The 27,604-nt window shown below is 45.7% G+C and overlaps 1 protein-coding gene across 1 annotated transcript in view; it reads left to right on the top strand.

The window, feature by feature from the left end:
• Positions 1-27,604, top strand: part of LOC124805725 (putative inorganic phosphate cotransporter) — a 112,849-nt gene that overhangs the window by 16,382 nt on the left and 68,863 nt on the right. Inside the window, exon 4 of the mRNA XM_047266295.1 lies at positions 7,733-7,820. Coding sequence (XP_047122251.1) covers positions 7,733-7,820 — 88 coding nt within the window. The remainder of the gene's footprint in view (positions 1-7,732; positions 7,821-27,604) is intronic.

The raw sequence follows: 27,604 nt of genomic DNA on the forward strand, positions 1-27,604 counted from the left end.
AGTGAAAGAGTTAGATGTCTCTGGACAAGCCAGTCAAAGTAATGAAACGAAGAACACGAGCAGCTGCTCGAGCGTCATCCGCTAAAATATCCTGTAAAGTAGATGGCAGAGACAGGACAACACGAAATTGACTAAAACGGGGACACGACAATAAAACATGGCGCACCGTTAATGCATGACCACAAGGGCACTGCGGGGCTGGGTCACCGGAGAGCAGGTAGCGGTGGCTAAACCGGCAATGCCCAATCCGCAACCTGGTCAGAAGGACCTCTTCTCGCCGAGATGGTCGAGAGGAGGTTGTCCAAGCAGTTGGAAACGGTTTTACTGCCCGGAGCTTGTTTCCTTGAAGTGACGACCAAGTGTCCCACCACAAGGACACAAGCCTCTTACAAACAACACCATTAACGTCAGATGACGGGACACAAAGGGAGGCTGGCCGAGGCAGGAGGACTGCAGCCTTGGCTGCAGCATCAGCAGCCTCATTCCCAGGCACTCCTACATGGCCGGGAACCCACAGAAAGCTGACAGGAGAGCCATCCTCAGCAAAGGAATGGAGGGACTGCTGGATCCGTTGCACCAAGGGATGGACCGGATATGGAGCTCCAAGGCTCTGAAGAGCACTGAGTGAATCAGAGCAGAGTACATACGATGAATGGCGGTGGCGGCGGGCATACTGAACGGCCTGATGGAGAGCAAAAAGCTCGGCCGTAAAGCTGGAACACTGGTCGAGGAGCCGGTATTTAAAGGTGACGGCCCCAACGACAAAGGCACAGCTGACACCATCGTCAGTTTTGGAGCCATCAGTGTAAATAAAGGTGTGACCGGCAAGTCGAGCACGAAGTTCGACAAACCGTGAGCAATACACTGCAGCCGGAGTACCCTCCTTCGGGAGCGAGCTGAACCGGAGCCTGGAGCCAAGGTGGTGTCGGGCTCTCACCCTCTCTGAAGGTGGTAGGGAGGGCAAAATCCAATTGTCGAAGCAGGCGACGGAAGCGGACTCCAGGGGGCAGCAGGGCAGACACATACAACCCGTACTGACGGTCGAGAGAATCGGCGAAGAAGGACGGATAACAGGGGTGGTCGGGCATTGACAACAGCCGGCAGGCATACCGACAAAGCAGTACGTCGCGCCGGTAGGTCAATGGTAATTCGGCAGCTTCAGCATAAAGACTATCGACGGGACTAGTGTAGAATGCTCCGGTTGTAAGACGTAACCCCCTATGGTGGATGGAGTTGAGACGGCGTAAGAGGGATGGCCGAGCAGACGAGTAGACGAGGCTCCCATAATCCAGCTTTGATCGGACTATGTACCGATACAAGCGAGAACTCTGAGGACATTAAGGGAACGTGTACAACGGGCAGCTAAATAAGAGACGTGCGGAGACCAACAAAGTTTCCTGTCCAGTGTGAGCTCTAGGAACTTAGTTGTTTCCACGAAGGGGAGAACAACGGGACCGAGATGTAAGGATGGCGGAAGGAACGCTTTATATCGCCAAAAGTTGATGCAAACCGTCTTCTCTTCAGAGAACCGGAAGCCATTTGCCACACTCCGTGAGTATAGGCTGTCTAGACAACGCTGAAGGCAGCGCTCCAGGAGGCATGTTCTCTGGGCACTGCAGTAGATCGCGAAGTCATCGACAAAAAGAGAGGCCGAGATATTAGGTGGAATGCAATCCATAATTGGATTGATCGCTATGGCAAAAAGGGCTACGCTCAAGACGGAGCCCTGAGGCACTCCGTTCTCCTGGAGGAAGACGTCGGACAATACGGAACCCACACGTACCCTAAACTTTCGATCTGTTAAAAAGGAATCAATAAAAAGGGACAGGCGGCCGCGTAGACCTCACCTGTGCATAGTGCGGAGGATACCTCCTCTCCAACAGGTATCATAAGCCTTCTCCAAATCGAAGAACACGGCTACCGTTTGGCGCTTTCGCAAAAAGTTGTTCATGATGAATGTCGACAAGGTCACAAGGTGGTCAATAGCGGAGCGGCGGCGACGAAAGTCGCATTGAACATTGGTAAGTAGCTGTCGAGATTCAAGAATCCTAACTAACCGAGCGTTAACCATGCGCTCCATCACCTTACAGACACAGCTTGTAAGAGAAATGGGGCGGTAACTAGAAGGAAGGTGTCTATCCTTCCCGGGTTTGGGTATAGGAACAACGACGGCGTCACGCCAATGCATGGGGACTTGACCTTCGGTCCAGACGCGATTGTAGGTACGAAGAAGGAAGCTTTTGCCTGCCGGAGAAAGGAGTGCCAGCATCTGAACGTGAATGGCATCTGGCCCCGGAGCAGAGTTCCCGAATAGTAAAGGGGGCATTATAATTTTCCAGATTCAGCGAGTGGAAGGAAGGTCGCCGAGCCTCTTCTGCCTCATTCCTGGGAAGGAAGGCAGGGTGGTAATGGGCGGAGCTTGAAACCTCCGCGAAAAAGCGGCCGAAGGCGTTGGAGACATCCACAGGATTGACAAGGACCTCATTACCTGAAGTCAGGCCAGGTACCGAGGAGTGGGCCTTAATGCCCGGCAGCCGGCGCAGGCCACCCCAGACGACAGAAGAGGTAGTAAAACTGTTAAAGGAGCTGGTGAAAGAGGCCCTGATGTGTCGGCAGCTGGGCCAACACCTTGTAGATCGAGATGGCTGAAAATGCACGCTAGACTAACGCAGACGGGCGTGAAGTACTGGAACAGGCTACGTAATTAATGCTATGAAGAAAAGTACGTAGCTGGATTAATACTTATCTTTAATCAATCATTGTGGTACATCGCTCTTGACTATACACAGGAGACTTTAATTACAATCACTGTAAGGCTAATGGCGCCTTGCTAGTTCGTAGCCATTAACTTAGCTGAAGGCTATTCTGTCTCTCGGCTAATGAGAGAGAAAGGCTTCGTACATCTAGTCGCTAGCTAGGTCGTCCGTACAACTGGGGCGAGTGCTTGTTCGTATCACGAGACCTGCCTTGTGGTGGCGCTAGGTCTGCGATCACAGTGGCGACACGCGGGTCCGACATGTACTAAATGGACCGCGGCCGATTTAATCTACCACCTAGCAAGTGTGGTGTCTGGCGGTGACACCACATTCCTCCCCCGCAAATCGGCGAACGGTCGTGAGATAAGGCTTCATCCCATCCTCGTTGCCATGTGATGTGTCGGCAGCTGGGCCAACACCTTGTAGATCGAGATGGCTGAAAATGCACGCTAGACTAACGCAGACGGGCGTGAAGTACTGGAACAGGCTACGTAATTAATGCTATGAAGAAAAGTACGTAGCTGGATTAATACTTATCTTTAATCAATCATTGTGGTACATCGCTCTTGACTATACACAGGAGACTTTAATTACAATCACTGTAAGGCTAATGGCGCCTTGCTAGTTCGTAGCCATTAACTTAGCTGAAGGCTATTCTGTCTCTCGGCTAATGAGAGAGAAAGGCTTCGTACATCTAGTCGCTAGCTAGGTCGTCCGTACAACTGGGGCGAGTGCTTGTTCGTATCATGAGACCTGCCTTGTGGTGGCGCTAGGTCTGCGATCACAGTGGCGACACGCGGGTCCGACATGTACTAAATGGACCGCGGCCGATTTAATCTACCACCTAGCAAGTGTGGTGTCTGGCGGTGACACCACATTCCTCCCCCGCAAATCGGCGAACGGTCGTGAGATAAGGCTTCATCCCATCCTCGTCGCCATGTGATGTGTCGGCAGCTGGGCCAACACCTTGTAGATCGAGATGGCTGAAAATGCACGCTAGACTAACGCAGACGGGCGTGAAGTACTGGAACAGGCTACGTAATTAATGCTATGAAGAAAAGTACGTAGCTGGATTAATACTTATCTTTAATCAATCATTGTGGTACATCGCTCTTGACTATACACAGGAGACTTTAATTACAATCACTGTAAGGCTAATGGCGCCTTGCTAGTTCGTAGCCATTAACTTAGCTGAAGGCTATTCTGTCTCTCGGCTAATGAGAGAGAAAGGCTTCGTACATCTAGTCGCTAGCTAGGTCGTCCGTACAACTGGGGCGAGTGCTTGTTCGTATCACGAGACCTGCCTTGTGGTGGCGCTAGGTCTGCGATCACAGTGGCGACACGCGGGTCCGACATGTACTAAATGGACCGCGGCCGATTTAATCTACCACCTAGCAAGTGTGGTGTCTGGCGGTGACACCACAGGCCCAACAAGCTTTTTTGTTGTCTTTGATGACTCTACGGCATTGTGTTCGGAGTCGTTTGTATCCAATACAATTCGCCAACGTAGGATGGCGGCGAAAGGTGCGTAAAGCATGTCGTCGAGCACGGATAGCGTCTCTACAAGCCTCATTTCACCAGGGGACGGAAACGCGACGTGAAGAAGAGGTAGTATGAGGAATGGAACGTTCAGCAGCATTGATTATAACAGCCGTGAGGTATTCGACCTGACTGTCACAACTGAGAAAATCGTGGTCCGGATATGTCGCCAGGGAGGAGTAAAGCCCCCAGTCAGCTTTCAGTATGTTCCAACTCGAAGGACGTGGGGATGGGGTGTGGTGCAGGAGACGAACGACACAGGGGAAGTGGCCGCTCGAATAGGTGTCAGAAAGGACATACCACTCGAACCGACGGGCAAGAGTGGTAGAACAGATCGAGAGGTCCAAGTGGGAGTAGGTATGAGTGGAATCCGAGAGGAAAGTCGGGGCGCCAGTATTGAGGCAGACAAGATTGAGATGGTTGAAGACATCCGCCAAGAGGGAGCCTCTCTGACAGGATGCAGGAGAGCCCCAAAGGGGATGATGGGCATTGAAGTCGCCAAACAATAAAAACGGCGGAGGAAGCTGAACAATCAGGTGCATCATGTCAGCCCGACTAACTGCGGATGACGATGGAGTATAGACGGTACAAACAGAAAAAGTAAAGGCAGAAAGAGTAATACAGACTGCTATTGCTTGGAGTGGGGTTGTCAATGGGATGGAATGGTAATAGGCAACGTCCCGATCGAGCAACATGACTCCACCATGAGCTGGAATACCATCTGCAGGGGTGAAGTAAGACCGCTCTGAGGTATAGTGGGTAAAAGCAATACGGTCAGTTGGGCACAACTTGGTTTCCTGGAGACCAAGGACGAGTGGACAGTGCAGGCGGAGGAGCAGTTGTAATTCCTCCCGATTAGATCGAATACCTCTTATGTTCCAATGTAACAAAGCCATCGCTAGTCAGAAAAAAAGGGGAACGAAACGGGTGAAGAGCGGGTCACCTCGACGGCCGCGGAGGGCCAGGTTTCGAGGGAACAACGCTACAACTGGCGGGAGGCGGATCCTGTTCCATCTAGTCGTCGCCAGCTGCGGCCGCTTTCCCGGGTTGCGTAGGAGGGGCAGCATCATTCGCCGACAAGAGGCCAGATGAGCGCCTGGCAGCAGAGCGTCTCGGCGAAACTGAGGACGGCCGGGAGCAGCAACTCGCGGATGGAGCTTCAGACGAAACGCGCCGGGGTGGAGAGGGGGATAAAGACTTCTTCTTGGAGTCCTTCTTGGAAGTCCGATGTGGCATGGGGATGGTGGGCTGGACCCGAAGAAGGTCCTCACGCGCGGGGTCCGTTTTGGAACGCCGGACCTCGGAAGCCGGGGTCTGGATCGTTTCCCCGATGGACGCCTGAGAAGAGGATCGCTTCTCAGGCGGAGGAGGGGGAGGAGGAGGAAGGGTGGCCCCTGGGGCAGAGGGGGCAGGGGCCGCAAGGGAGGAGGACTTGGAAGGGAGGGATTTGGGAGGCGGAGGCACAGACCTCGGATGGGGTGAGGAGGTGGAGGGGGGACAGGATAGGGGTGAGGATACTGTGGAAGGATGTACATGACTGAGGCAAACGAAGTTGTCAACGTCACGGGATGGAGGCGGTCATACTTCTTCCTGGCCTCAGAATAAGAGAGACGATCCAAAGTTTTTAATTCTTGAATCTTCTTCTCCATCTGATACGTGGGGCAGTCTAAAGATCTAGGCGAGTGGATGCCAGGACAATTGACGCACCGAGGTGGTGGGGTGCATGTACGTTCCTCACGAAGAGGACGTCCACAATCGCCACAAAGGGGCTCAGCCTCACACCGTGACGACATATGCCCAAAGTGCAAACACCATAAGCAGCGCATAGGAGGCGGGACGTAAGGTCGCACGTCGCACCGGTAGCACATCACCATTACCTTCTCTGAGAGAACGTCCCCTCGAAGGCGAGGATAAAGGCTCCGGTGTCGATGCGATGGTCTTTGGGGCCGCGCTGAACTCGCTGGACGAAATGCACGCCTCGGCGCTCCAGGTTGGCCCTGAGCTCCTCATCAGATTGCAGCAGGAGGTCCCGATGAAAAATAACCCCCTGCGTCCTATTCAGTGCCAGATGCGGGACAATAGACACTGGGATGTCCCCTAGTCGGTTGCACGCCTGGAGCGCCGCCGACTGTGTGGCGGAGGCGGTCTTTATAAGAACGGACCCCGAACGCATTTTACTGAGAGCCTCGATTTCCCCGAAGATTTCCTCGATGTGCTGGACAAAGAACATGGGCTTGGAGGTGGCGAACGTTCCCCCATCGGTCCGAGAACAGACTAAATAGCGGGGTAAGTACTTCGCCCCAAGCCGGCGGGCCTGTCCTTCCTCCCAGGGAGTGGCCAAGGGGGAAAGGGCAGGAGAACCAGAACCAGAGACAGTACCTTTCTTTTTAAAAGACTCGGCCGCAGAGCGACCTGATATATGTTGACGTTTCATCTGTGAAACGTTCGCCCCGATACCACCCACTCCGACCAGGGTCTCTCCCCACGGGCGCCACCTAGCCTCAGCAAGGGCCACCTGGCAGGATGACCGTTGCCAGGAGTCCTGATGCCCCAAGGAGACGGGCATCTACTCCTTGGCCGACGTGGGGAGGGTGCAGCTCAGGTATCGGCAGTACGATCCCTGTGTTGTCAGGGGGCTACAACCTAGAAGGTACATGACGACCCCACCACAACGGGCTGGCTACCATGCTGGATTTCGGGTGCCATAGAAAGTCCATCATGATCAGAGGTGCATATGGGGACGCACTATGGGCGTAACTTGTGCAACCCATCAGAAGTTTAGGCCCAATTTGAGGAATAGTGGGTGTGGTTACAACGCTATTACAACGCTGAGTGCCAAGGTCTGAGTGCACTGAGGACCAGTGATATACCACATAAGGCGTCCTTCCCCAAAAGGCTCGTACTTCTGTAGAATTTTGAAAAATGGAGGTCAAACCCCAAGGGGGACCATGACATGGAAGGCCAAAACGGTTGAGACTCCTTTTAGTAACCTCTTACGACAGGCAGGAATACCTCGGGCGTATTCTTACCCCGGACCCGCAGGGGGGAAGTCTGAGGGGGGTGCGATGGGGAGGTTCCCTTGTTAGTCACGAATAGAAATATCTGCACTTATATCCATTACATTCTTTAAAGCCAACCACAAAGCGTCTACTTGATGCCAATTTGACGTTTCTTGCATTTCACCTTCAATGTGTTGCAATTTTAATGTCCAGGATTACAGTAGCATTGGAAAATATTCCAAGATATCACTGTTCCTACTTGTGCGAAACACTTGGAAGTCCAGGAGCTAACTTCCGGCGGCGTTTACATTTTTATATCTTATGTATCGAGTTGCTTGGTTTCCAGACGAAACTACTTCCACACATGAACACTGTTCCTGTGTGTGTCACGAGAATGTCCCATTTCATGGTAAGGTAACTTCTGTGTTCATGTTGCAGGGCGTCGTGATACCAGCAATGCACGTCCTTTTTGCAAAGTGGTTCCCCGAGCACGAGCGCCAGAGGTTAACAGGAGCTGTTTTCTCAGGTCAGTGTACTAATACAATAAACTATCGAAACTTCCCGTACACGGTATTTAGTAGTAGTGATCCGAACAGCAAATGAGAAATTTTCAATATAATGACTTCTTTTTTTTCAAGAAACACCTATTTCGATGTAGAGAAAGTCATGAAAAAAATCGAAGATGGTTTTTCTGTAAAAATGACTATATTCAAGAATTTCTCTATGACGTAAATAAAATATTACCCCTAAGACATTGGTGGATGAATATGCAAAAAACTGATGCGCGAACCTTAATGACGACAGCAACTTCCGCATGATGTATCACTGTTTGGTGTGTGGTCACGACGGACTGCACTGCATGCTCACATCGTGCTCTTATGCTGGTCACAAGGTTGCTAAGAAGTTCTTGTGTTGGAGCGGTCTATGTCCCATCAGGGCGGTTGACATCTGCCGGACGGTCGTTGGAAGTGATGGGACAACGACTGGTCTTAACATTTGGTTGGTCAGTCGATTGATTTTTCTTTCGGTAGGCTTTTTCAGGCGAATGAAACAAACCGAATGAAAGTATATTCTGCAGCCACGTCAGCTACTTAAATGTTTTTCATTCATTCTCCGAATGACAGACAACAGACTGACAAATCTCTGGCAGTTTCGTCAGTAATACGAAAGTTTCACCCAGCCTCCAGACTTGAGTGATTTCACTTAAGCGCTTATTCAGACTTTGCAGACGTATTTCAGCCATGACTAGCGTTGCCAACTTTTTTAGAGACAAATAACGTATTTTATTTCAAAGAGAGGTAAATGAAAAGCGTACTTCTACAAATAAAGTTTTTGGAAAATTCATATATTTGTTTACTTAAATACGAATTTTTCGTACTTCTGACGTTAACTATCAAACTTTGTTTTAAAAGTCTAAAAACTAGTGCTACATAAATATAGCTAGTGCTACGTAAATGAACAATTACTTTTACAACTTACAAGAGGAAGGCCTCAGACACGGCCAACCGATTCGGCTCAAATTTTGCAGGTCGCTTGTGTACAACCTAAAACGAAGGAATCTAAGATATTTTGGGTCACCCCCGCAATTTTGAGAAAATCATCCCTAAAGGTTATGACGAGCAGTCGACTCAAAATTGGAGGGATCGATGGATAATTGCAAATAGAGCATTTTTCATCATCAGGTATGGGGTCCGCAAATGCAAACTTTTCCTGAAATTGGGGAAAGAAACTTTTACAACTATCGCTTCTGTATCCTCATGGGAAACGCTTTTCGCCAACAGCGCCGATAGCGCAACGGCCAAGCTAACTGGCTGGGAATCGGAAAACCCTGGTTCGAATCTCGAAAAAACCTCGCGGAAGTTATTCTTTTCGTTTGTGTTTTTCCATATCTCAATCGATAGGGATAGGAGGGTTAATAAGGTAAGTAAATCAATAAGGAATGTTAATAATAAGGTAGGCAAACTAATTTCCCAAACGCCGTGAGTTATTAAAGTATTAAACTTTTAAGCCTTGCCACATGAAAGCAACTCCGAATAAGAGTGCTGCGAATTCTTCACGAGGGACCACAGATAGCCAACTGCGCGACGCTTGTTTACAACGAGGCACGGGACGGAATGCACACGGGGAGAGTTATGTTGTCCCAGTTGCCCCGTCGTCATATCATAGTTGTGAACCTGGAAGAGTGAAGGTGTCCAGCACGAGCCTTATAGAAGTCAATCGGAAAGAGTTGTTTTCCGTTATTAGGCTGCCGCGAACCTCATGGATACATATAGTGATTATTTTTCCATCGTTAATGCGCCGAATGAAATACGGTTTCTGAATGAATACAGTGTTCTTCCGCAAGTAACATATAACGAGTACTGTATGTAGTTTGTAGTAATTAGCTCATCTGTTTATGCCGTAGTAACTAGTTATTGCTTGTTGTGTCATATCTTTCAGTTTCTTAATCTGAATAATGGAGGATGTACACCCTTCGACTAGCCCTGTAATATATACTTGGGAGCCTATCACAGACGATGGCAAGCGGGAAGTTACCGACGCTGTGTTTTGGTTTGTAAAAGTGTTGCAAGACAGATGCATTATCAATGTACTACCGGAAGCAGGCAGTTCTGTTTCTCAGCATTCCAGATTGATAGGAGCGGCTATCGTCGAGCGATTTTTGGAGCTGACGAACGAAATGACTTTTGTTGATACTGAAGTACTATACCATGAAGACGAAGCAGAAGGTGATTCAGTGGAAGATATCCCCTTTAGTGAATCGCAAAATAGTCATAACACTTTGGAAATCTCCACGTCACTGGGAATATGTGCGTCATCTGTTCCCGATGAGTATTACGAACCGGTTACCAAACGACTGAACTACGACGCTATACCCCTTGAAGTAAAAGTAAGGGCTAGCCAGGAATCATCCAAATTGGAACTTACAAACACTACAAAAGAATGGAGTAACAACAGCCCTGAAAAGGAAGAACGACTTGAAATTGTGGGAAAGTGATTTCGTTAAAGGAGGGACAAGATACGACAAATACCAGGCGATAAATAAGTGGATATACGACAGATTTGTCGAATCTGGTTGTCTTAACGAGAATGTAACAACGAGAATACTTCAGGAGTGGGCTGCAGATGCAGCGCTTCAGTATGCGGCCAACAAGGATTTTACGTTTGCTGCATCATTATCTTGGCCAATAAATTTCAAATCGGAGTATAAAATTCGTCAACGGCACGTCACTAAATACGTCTCTCATAAGGAGGTACAAAATATAATAGATATACAGAAAGTGGCGGCTCTTTTCAGCACGCAAATGGCGTCACTCGACGCACACTCGACGCACCTCATCGCATAAGGGAGAAAAAACCCTTGTCGCAGTTAGTAGTAAAAACAAACTAACACATTCGTATACGGCGAAATATGCCATCGCAGCCTCTGGAAAAGTGTTGCCTAAGGTTTTCCTGTGTTTACAAGAAACGAATGTTTCATTTGGTCCTCGGGTTATAGAAGAGGTCAATCGTTTAACCGACTCGTTGAAAAATGTTTACATTACCTGCTCTAGATCCGGGAAACTGACGAATGCGATTTACAGAACATTTCTTGAGAATGTTTTAAAACCATACGTTTCTGATACCAAGTTTTATCTAATATTGGGTTCCTGGAGTGGACAAATTAACACTACAATATATGACACAATGTTTATAGATGGTGAGGGTCAGCCAACGTGCACAGTAAAAGTAATACCGCCAAACTGCACACCTGTGTGCCAACTGTGTGATGTTTATTTCTATCGCCAGGTTAAAAACTTTATTTCCAGGCTTCAGAATTGCAGTGTGCTTCTGGAAACCCAGCGGGAATTGCACAACCGCACGGGTGCAGTAACTATTCACAGCACAATTCATAACCAACTTTCAGCACCGATTTTTCACGCAGTGATATCGTATGCGTGGTACGCATCAAAATTAATTACCGGGAAAGACGTATTTTTAAATGTAAACCATGTCTGTTTTCCGCCAACTCTTCGGAAGGAACAGTGTAGCTGTCGAAAGATTGCATTCATTAGATGTCCTTGGTGCCGTGAGTATATTTGTTTCGAATGTTTATATGACAAGTACCATCCATCTGTTTGTTCGAAGAATAGTGAGGACACGTAACAGTGACTGGAAGAGCCACTGTAAAGTGACCTGGAGTATCATTTTAGTTGTTTACTTTCCCAAGAGGTTTGAGAAATTTATTTGCCTACCTTATTATCATAATTCCTTATTGATTTACTTACCTTATTAACCCTCCTATCTCTATCAATTGAGATATGGATAAATACAAACGAAAAGAAAAACACCCGGGCGATTTCTTCACGATTTGAACCCGGGTTCTCCCATTCGCAGCCAGTTACCTCAGCCGTTGCGCTATCGGTGCTATTTTCTTTTTCCTTTATTGAAACAACCATGTATGTACATAAGCACAAAAACAAAATAATGAAGTGCTGGAACTGTTTCAACACGAATTGTATCCTACAATAGACTGAAGAACATATTTCAATATATTGCCATTTGTAAGCTTACAAAATAGAACAAAAATAGTAAATGAAAAATAGCCTCTTTAGTCCAGACAGAGACATAGAACCAAAACACAAACATACAGGGCTATTACAAATGATTGAAGCGATTTCATAAATTCACTATAGCTCCATTCATTGACATATGGTCACGACACACTACAGATACGTAGAAAAACTCATAAAGTTTTGTTCGGCTGAAGCCGCACTTCAGGTTTCTGCCGCCAGAGCGCTCGAGAGCGCAGTGAGACAAAATGGGGACAGGAGCCGAGAAAGCGTATGTCGTGCTTGAAATGCACTCACATCAGTCAGTCATAACAGTGCAACGACACTTCAGGACGAAGTTCAACAAAGATCCACCAACTGCTAACTCCATTCAGCGATGGTATGCGCAGTTTAAAGCTTCTGGATGCCTCTGTAAGGGGAAATCAACGGGCTGGCCTGCAGTGAGCGAAGAAACGGTTGAACGCGTGCGGGCAAGTTTCACGCGTAGCCCGCGGAAGTCAACGAATAAAGCAAGCAGGGAGCTAAACGTACCACAGGATGGTGCTCCACCGCACTTCCATCATGATGTTCGGCATTTCTTAAACAGGAGATTGGAAAACCGATGGATTGGTCGTGGTGGAGATCATGATCAGCAATTCATGTCATGGCCTCTCCGCTCTCCCGACTTAACCCCATGCAATTTCTTTCTGTAGGGTTATGTGAAAGATTCAGTGTTTAAACCTCCTCTACCAAGAAACGTGCCAGAACTGCGAGCTCGCATCAACGATGCTTTCGAACTCATTGATGGGGACATGCTGCACCGAGTGTGGGAGGAACTTGATTATCGCCTTGATGTCTGCCGAATCACTAAAGGGGCACATATCGAACATTTGTGAATGCCTAAAAAAACTTTTTGAGTTTTTGTATGTGTGTGCAAAGCATTGTGAAAATATCTCAAATAATAAAGTTATTGTAGAGCTGTGAAATCGCTTCAATCATTTGTAATAACCCTGTATATATAATTGACTGTCTTAACTAGAATGGCAGTTCTGTCATTTGATTCATAACCGTCCAAACTCAAAGTTATTTGGAGCATACAAACGGAGAACAAGAGATGCGCAGGGGCCTTGAAAGACTCACTTGACCCAGTCATCTCTAGGCAGAAGAAATTCCTGACCCCGCTGGGGTGCTATCAGCGAAAAAACGTTTACCATGTGGGTACAGAAGTGGCAGTTGTAAAGGTTTCTTACCTCGATGTCTGGAAAAGATTGCGTTTTCCGACCCCATACCTGATGATGAAACATGCTCTATTTAAAATTACCTATCGATCCCGCCAGTTTTTAGTCGGTTGCTCGTCATAACCTTTAGGGGTGATTTTCTCAAAAAACGCGGCGGTGTTTACCAAAAATATCTTAGATTCCTTCGTTTTAGGTTGTACACAAGCGACCTACCAAATCTGAGCCGAATCGGTTGGCCGTGTCTGAGGCCTTCCCCTTGTTAGATACATTGAAGCTATATGTCTTTTTCCCGACAGCTTGCACCCAAACCGATTAAGTGTCTTTCGGTAAATGGTGATGTGACGTGAACAGAAAGCAGATAGGACACAATTTTTCCGATGTCATCTACATCTGTATCGACACTCCGCAAGTCACCGTGCGTAGCGGAGGGTACCCTGTACCATTACTTATTTCCTTTTCTGATCAACTCGCAAGTAGAGCGAGGGAAAAACGGCTGTCTATAGGCCTCGGTATGAGCCCTAATTTCTCGTATCCTATCTTCGTGGTCCTTAAGCGCTGCAGCAGAATCGTTCGGCACTCAGTTTCAAAAGCCAGTTCTCTAAATTTTCTCAATAGTTTTCCTCGAAAAGAACGCCCCCTTCCCTCCAGGGATTCCCATTTGAGTTCCCGAAGCATCTCCGTAACACTTACATGTTGGTCGAACCTACCGGTAATAAATCTAGCAGCCCGCCTCTGAATTGCTTCGTGTCTCCTTCAATCCGACCAAGTACGAATTCTAAACACTCGAGCAGTTCTCAACAACAGATGCACCAGCGTCCTATATGCTGTCGCCTTTACAGGTGAATCATTCTTTCCTAAAATTTTCCCAATAAACCGCAGCGTCCTATATGCTGTCGCCTTTACAGGTGAACCATTCTTTCCTAAAATTTTCCCAATAAACCGCAGTCGACCGTTCGCCATCCCTACCACAGTTCTCATTTGCTCGTTCCACCTCATATCGCTTTCCAACGTTACGCCCAGATATTTAAATGACTTGACACTGTGAAGCAGGACACTAGTAATACTGTATCCGAACATTACTGGTTTGATCTTCCTATTAATCCGTATTAACTTACATTTTTCGACATTTAGGGCTAGCTGCCATTTATCACACCAACTGGAAATTTTGTCAAGTCGCTTTGTATTTTCCTACAGCCACTCAACTTCGACACTTTACCGTAACCATGGCAACATCAACAAACAAACGCATATTGCTGCCCACCCTGTCCGCCAAATCATTTACATATATAGAGAACAACAGCAGTCCTATCACACTTGCCGAGGGTACTCCTGACGAAACCCTTGTCTCTCACGAACACCCACTGTCAGGACAACATACCGCGTTCTGTAACTTAGCAAGTCTTCAAGCCACTCACACGAACTTCCGCCAGCCGCCTGTACGAACTGAGGACCGCCTCAGAACCCATGCAACAGGCGCCGTTGGTGCCGACGTGTGCCACAACATGCAGACGATTACAACCTGCACGCTCGATGGCCGCAGTCCAGGCCGCCTCCACATCTCGGATGAGGCGTCTGGCAGACATATCGTCGTTGGCTTTCTTTCCAGCCCTGAACGCTATCTGGCTAAGGGGCTCCATAATGCGCCTAACATTGGAGCTCCCAGCAACTAGTAAACCCCTCCCTCTGTTCCTGCTCGGACCCTGCTGAAGGACGCGTAACCACCCGCCATTCACCCTGCTGTGAGGGCGGATTAACTGCTTCAGATGCAGTAGGCGGTGCTCGGAAGCAGAACCCGTGGGCAAAACAAGCGACACTTGAGGTGTCACATGCGACGCGCCAGTTTCTCCGCCACCGCTACACCCCGAGGGTACAGCCTGAAGCTGACTGACCGTAACCAACTGCGCGTTCAGCTGTTCGCGAACTGCTGCTAGCTATTCCTGCGTCCGCACACAGCATGCACACATCCTAGCCACTCTTGCAAGACTAACTGAAGAAGTGAGCTATAAAAGCAGACAATCCTAGATATGCAACATGCTACCCTCATGAAGTGTGACCAATGGACGCTGATGCTTTAATGAGCTATGTAGCTGGCTTTTTAGTGAGAAACTATTGCACTATAGACTGAATTAATTTACATTTACAAAAACGCGAGATTAAACCACTTAAACAGAGGAACGGGCAAGAAATTTAGTAACTACACTACGTGGAAAACACAGAGAAAAAGAAACACTTAACCTTACTCTCTGTAGACGTGTATTAGCCGAGAGCTGGAGCCTGACTGTCTTACTAAATGAACGGACGGTTGCTTTCAAAACAAAACAAATGAGCAACTACTGCGCTATAGGCTGTTCTGTAACTTAATCACTTGCTTCTTAAACAATACTTTCAGAAGTATTTTTTCTCGAAAAATGTTTGTCACCAGTTGCTAGGATCGGACCTCGTTTCCTCATCGGAGATATCATAAGATAACATGGGTATCCCCTGATCATATTACAGAAAATCAAACTGACCATATCGCAGTATCCATGAAGTTCAGGAGGAGCCTGGAACATGTGCGGAATAGAAGAGGAGCAGACGCAAGTAGCGACCACCATCTTGTTACTGCCAGTTTCCGAATGAAGATTGTGGCTTCCAGAAAGAAATTCGAGCCGAGGAATAGAAGATTAGACGTAGGTGAACTGAAAGATCCACAGATAGCTGAGGGGTTCCAACTGTAACTTCCGAATAGATTCCAGTCGCTGGAACTGGTGATGACTGAGGATAAGAACATGGAGAAAATGTGGACAGAAGTTAAGAATACTTTTGTGCAAGTGAGTGAGAGACAACTTGGCCTTAAAAATCGCCTACGGGGAGATTGGATATCCGAACATACCTGAAGGAAGATCACCCATAGAAATTAGGCCAAGGGAAGAGTAAACCGGAGTAGAACCATACAACAAAAAGCACAGGCACAAATTGATTATAGAGCAGCAGATAAGGAAGTGAAAAGGAGTGTGAGCAGAGACCACAGGATATGGATAGAGCAGAACAGGCAGCCCGGAGAGGGATGTAAAAGAACTATATGATATCACTAAGATGCTCTCAGAGAAAAGCTTCCAGAGGAACCGACCAGAAAGGAATAAGAAAGGTGAGATACTAATTACACATGAAGATCAATCACGTAGTTGGAAAGAACACTTTAACGAAGTTCTAAATAGAGACCATGGAGGTGAGGTAGAAGAACAAGAACAAACGGAATACAATGATCCTCGTCCCAGCACTGGTGTAAATGCACCCACGAAAGCAGAAATTCGGATAGCAGATCAAGAATGGGAAGGCACCAGGACCAAATAATATAACGCCTGAGATGCTGAAAACAGAGTTGGACACCACTGTCGAGGTATTGTACATCCTCTTAGAGAAGATACAAAGAGAGGAGAAACTGCCAACAGATTAGAAACGATGTATTATCGTGAAAATACCCAAAGAGATGGAAACCCAGTTTTAAGCAAAGAAGGGAAAGCAGAAAGGCGGAAGGAGTATATAGAGGGTCTATAAAAGGGAGATGTACTTGAGGATAATATTATGTAAATAGAAGAGGATGTAGATGAAGATGAAATGGGAGATACGATACTGCGTGAAGAGTTTGACAGGGCACTGAAAGACCTGAGTCGAAACAAGGCCCCGGGAGTAGACAACATTCCATTAGAACTACTGACGACCTTGAGAGAGCCTGTCCTAACAAAACTCTACCATCTGGTGAACAAGATGTATGAGACAGGCGAAATGCCCTCAGACTTCAAGAAGAATATAATAATTCCAATCCCAAAGAAAGCGGGTGTTGACAGATGTGAAAATTACCGAACTATCAGTTTAATAAATCACAGCTGCAAAATACTAACACGAAATCTTTACAGAACAATGGAAAAACTGGTAGAAGCCGACCGCGGGGAAGATCAGTTTGGATTCCGTAGAAATATTGGAACACGTGAGGCAATACTGACCTTAAGACTTATTTTAGAAGAAAGATTAAGGAAAGGCAAACCTACGTTTCTAGCATTTGTAGACTTAGAGAAAGCTTTTGACAATATTGACTGGAATACTCTCTTTCAAATTCTAAAGGTGGCAGGGGTAAAATACAGGGAGCGAAAGGCTATTTACAATTTGTACAGAAACCAGATGGCAGTTATAAGAGTCGAGGGGCATGAAAGGGAAGCAGCGGTTGGGAAGGGAGTGAGACAGAGTTGTAGCCTGTCCCCGATTTTATTCAATCTATATATTGAGCAAGCAGTAAAGGAAACAAAAGAAAAATTCGGAGTAGGTATTAAAGTCCATGAAGAAGAAATAAAAACGTTGAGGTTCGCCGATGACATTGTAATTCTGTCAGAGACAGCAAAGGACTTGGAAGAGCTGTTGAACGGAATGGACAGTGTCTTGAAAGGAGGATATAAGATGAACATCAACAAAAGCAAAACGAGGATAATGGAATGTAGTCGAATTAAGTTGGGTGATGCTGCGGGAATTAGATTAGGAAATGAGACACTTAAAGTAGTAAAGGAGTTTTGCTATTTGGGGTGCAAAATAACTGATGATGGTCGAAGTAGATAGGATATAAAATGTAGACTGGCAATGGCAAGGAAAGCGTTTCTGAAGAAGAGAAATTTGTTAACATCGAGTATAGATTGCCGGCTGGAGTGGCCGTGCGGTTCTAGGCGCTACAGTCTGGAACCGCGTGACTGCTGCGGTCGCAGGTTCGAATTCTACCTCGGGCATGGATGTGTGTGCTGTCCTTATGTTAGTTAGGTTTAAGTAGTTCTAAGTTCTAAGGGACTGATGACCACAGCAGTTAAGTCCCATAGTGCTCAGAGCCATTTGAGTATAGATTTAAGTGTCAGGAAGTCGTTTCTGAAAGTATTTGTATGGAGTGTAGTCATGTATGGAAGTGAAACATGGACGATAAATAGTTTGGACAAGAAGAGAATAGAAGCTTTCGAAATGTGGTGCTACAGAAGAACGCTGAAGATTAGATGGGTAGATCACATAACTAATGAGGAGGTATTGAATAGAATTGTGGAGGAGTTTGTGGCACAGCTTGACAAGAAGTAGGGACCGGTTGGTAGGACATGTTCTGAGGCATCAAGGGATCACAAATTTAGCATTGGAGGGCAGCGTGGAGGGTAAAAATCGTAGAGGAAGACCAAGAGATGAATACAGTAAGCAAATTCAGAAGGATGTAGGTTGCAGTAAGTACTGGGAGATGAAGAAGCTTGCACAGGATAGAGTAGCATGGAGAGCTGCATCAAACCAGTTTCAGGACTGAAGACAACAATAACAACAACAACAACCCAAAGAGGAGAAGTTACTAACTGCAACAACTGGCGGGGCCTTACGATATTGTCAGTACCGTGTAAGGTACTTTCGAGGATCATTTTAAACCGCATTAAGGATTCTGCGGAAGCACAACTGAGGAGAGAGCATGCGGGTTTTAGAAAGCATCGAAGCTGTGTGAACCTTATCAATACTATCAGAAATATTCTGGAACAAAGTGCGGAGTGGCAACACACCCTCTACCTTGCCTTCATTGACTTTGAAAAGGCTTTCGACTCTTCCAATCGAAGAGTCGTGTGGGATACACTTGCAAAATATGGCATATTTTAAATGTGAGATGGCCAGATATAATGACAAATGAAGATTTCTGGATGGTGACAAATCAGCAACCAATCAATATACAAAGCAAGGAAATAAAATGGAACTTGATTGGGCATACGTTGAAGGAACTAGATGGATCTGTTGAAGGGGAGGCGTTGGATTGGAACCCTCAAGGAGCTAGAAAACTTGGTCGTCCCAAACAGAAGTGGAAAAGGACGATCGAGAGAGAAGCTGCAGGGGATGGGAAAATCTCAAGTGAAGTGAAGAGGCTTGCTAGAAATCGTACCAGGTGGAGGAATTTCGTCACGTCCCTATGTTCCAGAGGGAACGACAGGAACTAAGTCAAGTCAAGTAAGGATGGTTAACCATTCCAAAATTCGCCAAGACGAGTGTGGAGAAACAGCATGAAAGGTCACATTTCGACTGACTGTTAGAACCGACAGGAGGACTACACAAATTGTTTCTCAATACGCAAAATTACAAGGGACTGTATCGATTGTTGTCATTATGTTGCTCCCTCAGACTGATATCTCACTAAAAATAATGCAACCGTCACGCAAAGCTACCACCGACTGAATCAACTGTTTTCATTCGGTTGTTGCCATAGTCTGGTTCCACTCGAAAAAATGAATGAATAATTTAACCTCTACGCAAAATACAACCGAATGTGTCGATTGTTTCCCATCAATCGACTGAATCGATTGTTTTCATTCGGTTGTTTCCATCACTATATAGTCGTTGCAGCATGTTGACGTGCCGCAATAAGTCTCCCCAACGTATGCCACAAGTGCTCGATGGGATTGCGGTCGGGGGAGCAAGCGGGTCAGTCCATTTGCCGAATATCCTCTCGTTTCCAAGAGCTCCTCCACCTACACAGTTCGATGCGGTCGCGCATTATCATTCATAAAAATGACGACAGGGCCAGGCCTGAAAAGACGCTCATGGGGAAGGGGCACAGTGTCACAGTCATTGACCGGTGAGTGTACCGTGTTCAAAACAACACAGCGATGCAACGGTATGTCTCCCCATACCTAGACCAACAAAGTGATCACATTCGACAATTTTCCCCATCTCTCCCAGTATGACGATACGTCCAGCGTATGTCCGTAATAATAATTATTGGCCAGCAAACTGCAGACGCAAACGTTTTTGTGTCATCAGTCTTCTGAATGGTTTGCTGCGGGTCACCACAGTGGGTCAAGACGCGGAGTTTGGAAGCGACCACGAGATGAGACCAAAGTTGCCAAATGAAATGCGACTCAAAAGAGAAATGAGTGCTTATCGTTCGACATGTCTGATATTGTGGACGTCAGGTATCGGATCATGTGATTTATTCATTCATAGCACGTAGCATGTGCATGCTACAAACTGTCTCTACCTACTACTTGCTCACTTTAAGATGGTTTCCTGAATGATTGCTGCCGAATGTATTATTTAGACTGAAATGAGAAAAAGATAAAGTAACGGAAAATAAAGATATTGTAGCTGAGGGATTCTGTGCACACCACTTCTACCCCAGAGGGCTCACGGATGGCCGTCCTCAACCCAGGAAGGCTTCGCGAGTTAACAGGCAACTCCGTAAAATGTTTAGACAATGAAGCCTTTCAGCGGATCAGGCCTGAGGCGCAGAACGATTGACTTTTGAATCGTATGAGGAGATCCTCATTGATGTCCCCTTTTTCCCGATAATTTCACAGATGTGGTAAGTGCCACCTGCTGGTAGAAATTCTCTTATTATTGTTTTTTTCAGTGCCATCGGGAGAATACCTCGCGTCAGTAAAAAGTCTCCGACGCTTAAACACGCCTAGTATGTTTCAGCGACAATATTCAGCTTGTAGTGTGAGTTTCAAAAGAAGCTTAGGGCTTAAAGCTCGGCTGATAGCTAGACCATTAGATACAAAGCACTCCTCGTATTAATTAAGAAGAGTGAAATAATACCGGGAGTGTCCTTTTGAAAAGAACCGTCCTAGTATTAGCTATAATCATTTTAGGAAGGCCATTATAAACCTAAATCTGGATAGCCAGTCGATATTTGGACTGGTGTGCCCTCAAGTGCGAGTCCAGTGTCCTAACCAACGCAACTCCTCACTCGGCGGATTATGAAACTCCTCTTTCAAAATTACGGAAAAGCAATGGACATTTCAACCCATCTAAAGCTGCCCAAGTCAGCTGTTGTTGATCTGTTTCTGAATGGGGTACAGTGGTCGAGCAGCTCGTCATAAGACACACACTTCGTAGTCAGTGTTACGCGAAGCATGAGGTGGTGCAAAGAGCGACGCCACTGTATTGTGGATGACCGGAAACGAGTGATCTGCAGAGACGAATCACACTGTACTCTGTAGCAATCCGATGGACGGGCTTGGATTTCGCGAATACCTGGAGAGGTAATCTGTCAACATGTATAGTGTCAACACTGAAGTATGGTGTAGATGGTATTGCGTTATGGAGATGTTTTCGTGGTTAGCGTGTGGTCCCATTATTGCACTTAAGAAAACGCTAAATGCGGAGGGATACGTACACTTTTCACAGTATTGTGTTTTGGGTACAACAGAGGAACAATTCGGAGGCGATGATCGTATCAGCATGACAGTGCAGCCTATTAAAAACCTGTACATGTGAGGCAATGGTTTGTGGACAATAACTTTCCAGCAATGGACTGGTTTGCCGATAGTGTCGATCTGAACTTAATGGGACGGCCTTGGAGTGAGTTATAAGGTCGACTTCGCTCTAGACCCAAGCCTCCAACATCACTACCTTCTTTGGTTTCTGCTCTTGACAAAGAATGGGCTGCCATTCCTCCACAGACCTCCAGACGTCTCACTGAAAGTATTCTCAGCAGAGCTAGATACCCCATAAAACCATATTTTCTGTAAGGGGTGTGGTGTTGTGTGAGAGTGAATCAAGAGTTTTTGGAAAGTGAAGAAACACCACAGGGAACTGGTGTCGTATGTGAAAAAATTTACGCATGACCGTCGTTTTATGTAGCCATGCTAATGACCATGGAGAACGATACTTCGTTCCAGATGGGTCATACTATTTGTCATCAGGATATGTTATAGGATTTTGTTGCAAATAGATGTGAATGATTCACGTTGGTAGTTCTGTGTATGAGGTCCACTTCCATTTCTGTACGTTGGTTTGACCTACACGCTTTTACAATCACAGCGACAGCGAGGGCGGTTCAATAAGTAATTGACCACACTTTGTTCTGAGAGTGGATTGGTTTTATTCAGGATTCCAACACACTATGTTGTTTCCCACTCTTCTGACTACAAAACCCTATTTTTCAACATAATCTCCGTTCACTGCAATCGTATTACACCACCTTACTGAGAGGGACTGTGTGTCCGCATGTTACCGCTCCACCTATCGACGTCGGAGCCAAGGTCTTGTTGCATCAATAACCTCCCAACCTTCCACGTACTGCTTCCCACGGATTGCTTCCTTCATTAGGTCAGACGGATGGAAATCGGAAAATGCGAGATCTGGGCTGTAGGGTGGCTGAAGAAGAACAGTCCAACGAAGTTTTGTGAGCTCTTCTCGGGTGGGTGGACTCGTATGAGGCAGCGAGGTGTTTGACAGTGATCCGTCGATCACCTCCAATGAGAGTGTCCGCACGTTCCAACAGTGCAGGAGTCGTAGCAGAGTGGGGCCGGCCGTCAAACGGCAGATTGGACAAGTCTGCGCGACTTTGCTGCGATGATGACAGGCGCCTCGCCCAACGACTAACCATGCATCTGTTAATTACCTCGTCTCCGGAGACATTCGCAAGCACCTATGAATATGAGATGCTCTGGTTTTCGGACAAAAGAAGCTCAGTTAAAACGCTCTGCTTGGGGAGCGCCTTCGCTACAAACGCCATTTTGAAGGATAAGTGCAGCGCCGCAAGCCATCGGAACTTCATGAAACAGTAGGGGATAAAGCAGGAATATTCCACGACGTATCACAACTGATTCTTCATTTTTGTAACCGAAACTGGCTAGAAAACAAAAAAATGTTGCATTACTTATCAAGCGCACCTAGTATATCTACACTCAGTGGGTTTGTGTAGTTTATTATAATCAAGAGTGGAGATAACTGACTTGTAAAGTCTGTATATAACTTCATTCTCTGTTGTGCGTCCTCTTACAAAGTGAATGGGGGCAGCGACGGGAGGGGTGTGAGAGAAGGGGACATATGAAGAGGAGGGGATCTACCTCTAGCCAAGAGAAAGCATCCATATTTAGAATGCAGCTGAGTTGGATACCAATTATATCCATTGATGACCTGATGTTCTCTGCAGGTAATGTTGTTCTTCCGTTTCGCAAACAGCTCAGCAGGTGCGTCACGCGATGCACTTGGACACATGTCTGCAGACATCCTGCGATAATACACAGCAGCTGGCTTGAATCGTCGAGTACAGGTCCGTAACACAACACGGCAGATGTTAGTTTTGTACAAAGGTCGGATCTCAACGTACGCAGAAGCACCACGTAGGGTTTAACATTAGTGTCACGAGCTCCAAAGCGATAATAATTTGGTTGGTGATTCATTTCAAATCTAAATCCAACTGTACAGTTGTCCTGCTTAAGACACAGTTGCGATGAGTCGTGGACTGTGTGCATGGTGCATCATTTCCCACCTTAGCGTTCCAGTCGAAGATGACAAGTGGAAAAATTTAAGCCGATATGACTATTTTTTTAACCCCATTAGTCTTTAGACTGTTTCGACGCTGTCTTCCACATTTTCTTACCTTGCACCAATGTTTTCATCTCTATACAACTACCACATCCAATAGTCTTTATACCCTTTGCATATTCTAGTCTTTTCCTGTCACTACTTTTTTTACTCTCTATTGCTCCTTACAAAATCATGTTAGCTTCTTCTGCAAGCTATAGCAGATGTCTCACTAAAGTGTGTTTTAGAATCGTCCTTTATCTTTATATGTAACTTTTAACTTATTTCGACAGCATCATACTTCAAATGTTTTCACTTACAACTTTCTGTGATATATAAAACGACCGCCAGAGTACACTCGTGTTGTTCGTGTTTAGTATTGTTATCGAGCCTGGTAGTTTATTGCATCTTTTATTAAGAAAAGAAATATGTTATTTGTTGTGAACTAAACATGGACTGTTATTCTTTATAACTAGTGTATCTGTGTGAAATGCGAAACAGTGGAAGTGGTGTAGTTACGGAAACTCTTAGGCGCCAAAACTGAAATTGCGTAACTGTATTTTAATTAACGCAAAAAATTAATTAGAAAACCAAAAATGTAAACTAAGTAGACTGTCCTATGAAACTACGTGTTGTGCAGGAGTGAGCAGTGCTAGATGCGTGTCGTCACAGACTTACAAGTTCAACACACAAAGCTAACAGAATAAAAATGCCACATAAAATTACCAAAACAATTTTGAAAGAATGATACACCAAAACATTTCTGTAAAAAGTCTATTAAGTTTACGTAAGCATTCTGACTAAACAAATATCAAACACTGAATGCTGCATATGGAAAGGTAACACCGCACTGTGAACTAAAACTGCCTGTATATGAAATGAAAACTGAACTGATCCTTGCCTAAACTGAATCTGATAATAATTTTGAAAAGCAAAGGTAACTGTAAATATGCAACTAACGTGACTGTAAAATAAATTTTTATAGCTTACCTGTCGTAACGGGAAGTTGGTACTGGTAGAAGTAATCAACGTAAAATATGCAGCGCAGCACCAAGCAGGCTAAATAAGGAAGAAAGGACTTGCGCAGTGCAATGCAAGGAGATGCAAGGACATGCAACTATTTTAAAAAGGTCTCCTGTTTCATTCTTACTGTGCTGCGCAAAGTTCAGAGCGGTGACGCACCTAATCAGAAAACATAAATTTCTTCCATGAGAATACGGTGATGCAATATGAACTTGCAAAATAATTAAATTGAAACAAACCTTTGAAACACTGTACTGCAAAAGCTGAAAATCATTGTATAATTATTATAATCATCGTCACAAAAAATAACAAATATTATCCGGCCAAGTGAATAATTAATGAAAATGGTAAAGGAGTGGTAAAAACCTCTAACTTCTGAGTGCGAGCCATGAGAATTGATAACTTTACTTACTCTCGTCTGAACAATGATCTAAATAACCCAGACCAATAAATAAAAAATCCTACTAAAAGCTTCCGTTATTCAAACGCATGATTACCCGCAATCGAGTAGTGCAGCAACAACTGTACCTGGTAATCTTCACTTCTGAAATTAATCTTTACCAAATCATATTCCAAAGTTCATCATTCTCTGTAGCTTTATCTCTGTTCACAGCGAGCTATTTAAGACCACTCAGTAGCATAGCCAACACCCAACCTACTCACTAGAGCGGCCAGCACTAAAATAGGGCTTCGCCGGCCGAAGTGGACGAGCGGCTCTGGGCGCTACAGTCTGGAACCGCGCGACCGCTACGGTCGCAGGTTCGAATCCTGCCTCGGGCATGGATGTGTGTGATGTCCTTAGGTTAGTTAGGTTTAAGTAGTTCTAAGTTCTAGGGGACTGATGACCTCAGAAGTTAAGTCCCATAGTGCTCAGAGCCATTTGAACCATTTGAAATATATATATATATATATTAACATCCTCAAAGTTTACAGATGCATATGCTGCTTCTTTTATTTAGTATCGTTAGTGATCTTGAGTTAGACGAGTGTGGGTCTTTGCTATCTCTTATTATTCACCTTGGAGAGTATTTAGCCAGACCGTGGTTCATAAAGTCTTCCACCTTTAGCTACAATTGTTCTGCGTTTGCCAAATCTGAACTAAATGTTTTCTAGTCATTCTTTAAAGGAAATGGTATTGACTTTCAAACAGTTCGACCAAACAAAAGTACTCCTCGCTGTCTTGAAAATATTTCTGCCTTTGGTGACCCTTGTATCTGTAATAGCAATATGGTCGCTGATCCCTCTCTCACTGGTACACTCTCTAAAAATCTGATCTGTTAGTAACTAGGAGATCTATAATATACAAGGGACGTTCAATAAGTAATGCAACACTTTTTTTTTGAAAGTATGTTTGTTTTATTCAGGATTCCAGTACACCATATTATTCCCCACTCTTTTGATTACAAAATCAATTTTTTTCAACATAGTCTGTGTACAGTACGACGGTCTTACGCCAACTTATTAGGAGGGTCTATATGCCCGCGTGGTACCACTCTACTAGCCGATGTTGGAGGCATCGTCTTGCTTCATCAGTAAGTAATCTTCCCATCGTCCACGTACTGCTTCCCGTGGAGTGCATCCTTCATTAGGCCAACAAGATGGAAGTCGGGAGATGCGAATTCCGGGCTTCAGTGAGGATGAGGAAGAATAATCCACGGAAATTTTGTGAGCTCCTCTCGGGTGCGCAGATTTGTGTGAGGGCTTGCATTGTCATGGAGAAGGATAAGCTCGTTTGCATTTTTATGGCGACGAACACGCTGAAATAGTTTCTTCAGTTTCCTGAGGGTATCAAAATACACTTCAGAGTGGATCTTCGCACCATGAAATGGGACGTCACACAGAATAACTCTTCGGAGTCCCAGAAGACCGTCGCCACGACATTATCGGCTGATGGTGCGGCTTTGAACTATTTCTTCGGGGGAAAGGTTGTGTGGCGTCTCTCCATAGATTGCCGTTTGTTTCGTGTTGGAAGTGGTGAACCCATGTTTCACTACCTGTGACGACGTTCGACAACAAACTGTCACGATCAGCGTAGGGCGCAAGAAATTCCGCACAGGTGGTCATTCGTTGCTCTTTATCGTCTGTTAGGCGGCAAGGAACCAAACTGGCACACAGCTTTGGGTACCCCAACCGTCGGGCGAGTGTGTCAGTACTACCAACCGATACGTCCAGTTTAGCAGCGAGATGTTTGCTAATGATCAGTCGATAACCTCGAATGACAGTGTCCGCGAATTCCAACACTGTAGAGCTGCGTGCTGCCGACCGATACGCGAGAGATCGGACAGGTTTGCACGACCTTGTTGCAACGATGACAGACGCCTAGACCAACAACTCACCGTGCTTTTGTTCACTGTTGGATCTCCGTAGCCATTCTAGCAGCACCTATGAAGATCTGCAATACTCTGGTTTTCCGCCGGAACGCACCTCCCTTACAGATGCCAGTTTCAAAGCTATGTATAGCGCTGCCCCATATCGGAACTTTATGAAACTATATGGGCTGAAGCGGGAATATCCCACGATGACCCACAACAAATCCCGTATTTTTCAACCGAAATTGGTCGACAAAAAAAAAAGTGTGATATTACCTACTGAACGCCTCATACCTTTCACTTTTGAGCTATCAGACTAGTTATTCGAGGTCGTTCTTAAACAAAGTTTTCAACAAGCCTGAATGGCCCGACCTGTGTTTATGGCGTTGGTTGATTATTCGGAAACTATTTCAAAAGCATTGTGTTCAGTTTTAAGTGGTTAGAACTGTGAGCCCTGACATCCAACTTGTCAAAATTTATTACTAAGCTACTGAATTCGTCTCAGAAAATATCTATCACAGCCATAAACTCAGCCAGCGAAAGCCAACCAAAAGGCAGATATTCGTTGAATTTATTGTGTTGAAGAATAGATTTGAATCGAGAAGGTTCCTGACAGTTTTTGTTCATCCTGACCAATGAAGACGTACCAGCTGGAAATGAACATCTGCTGTACCTGCGCCCTATAAGTAAAAACTTACCGTACAGAATCTTTGGTTCAAATAATTTGAGTCTCATAAATTACAGTGTGCGCAAATACCAATGCTGAGGCGGATGCTGTGTTGCAGCCGCAGGGACAAAATCAGAAATGAAATCCACAGAAGATCAAAACGGGTAACAGACATTCTCGAGAAAATTACCAGGCTGAAAGAAAAATGGAATGGCCACATAGTGCAGCTGGTAAATTAAAATGATGGTTCATTTTTGACG

Source organism: Schistocerca piceifrons, chromosome 7 (assembly GCF_021461385.2).
Source record: "Schistocerca piceifrons isolate TAMUIC-IGC-003096 chromosome 7, iqSchPice1.1, whole genome shotgun sequence".
Taxonomy (NCBI): Eukaryota; Metazoa; Arthropoda; class Insecta; order Orthoptera; family Acrididae; genus Schistocerca; species Schistocerca piceifrons.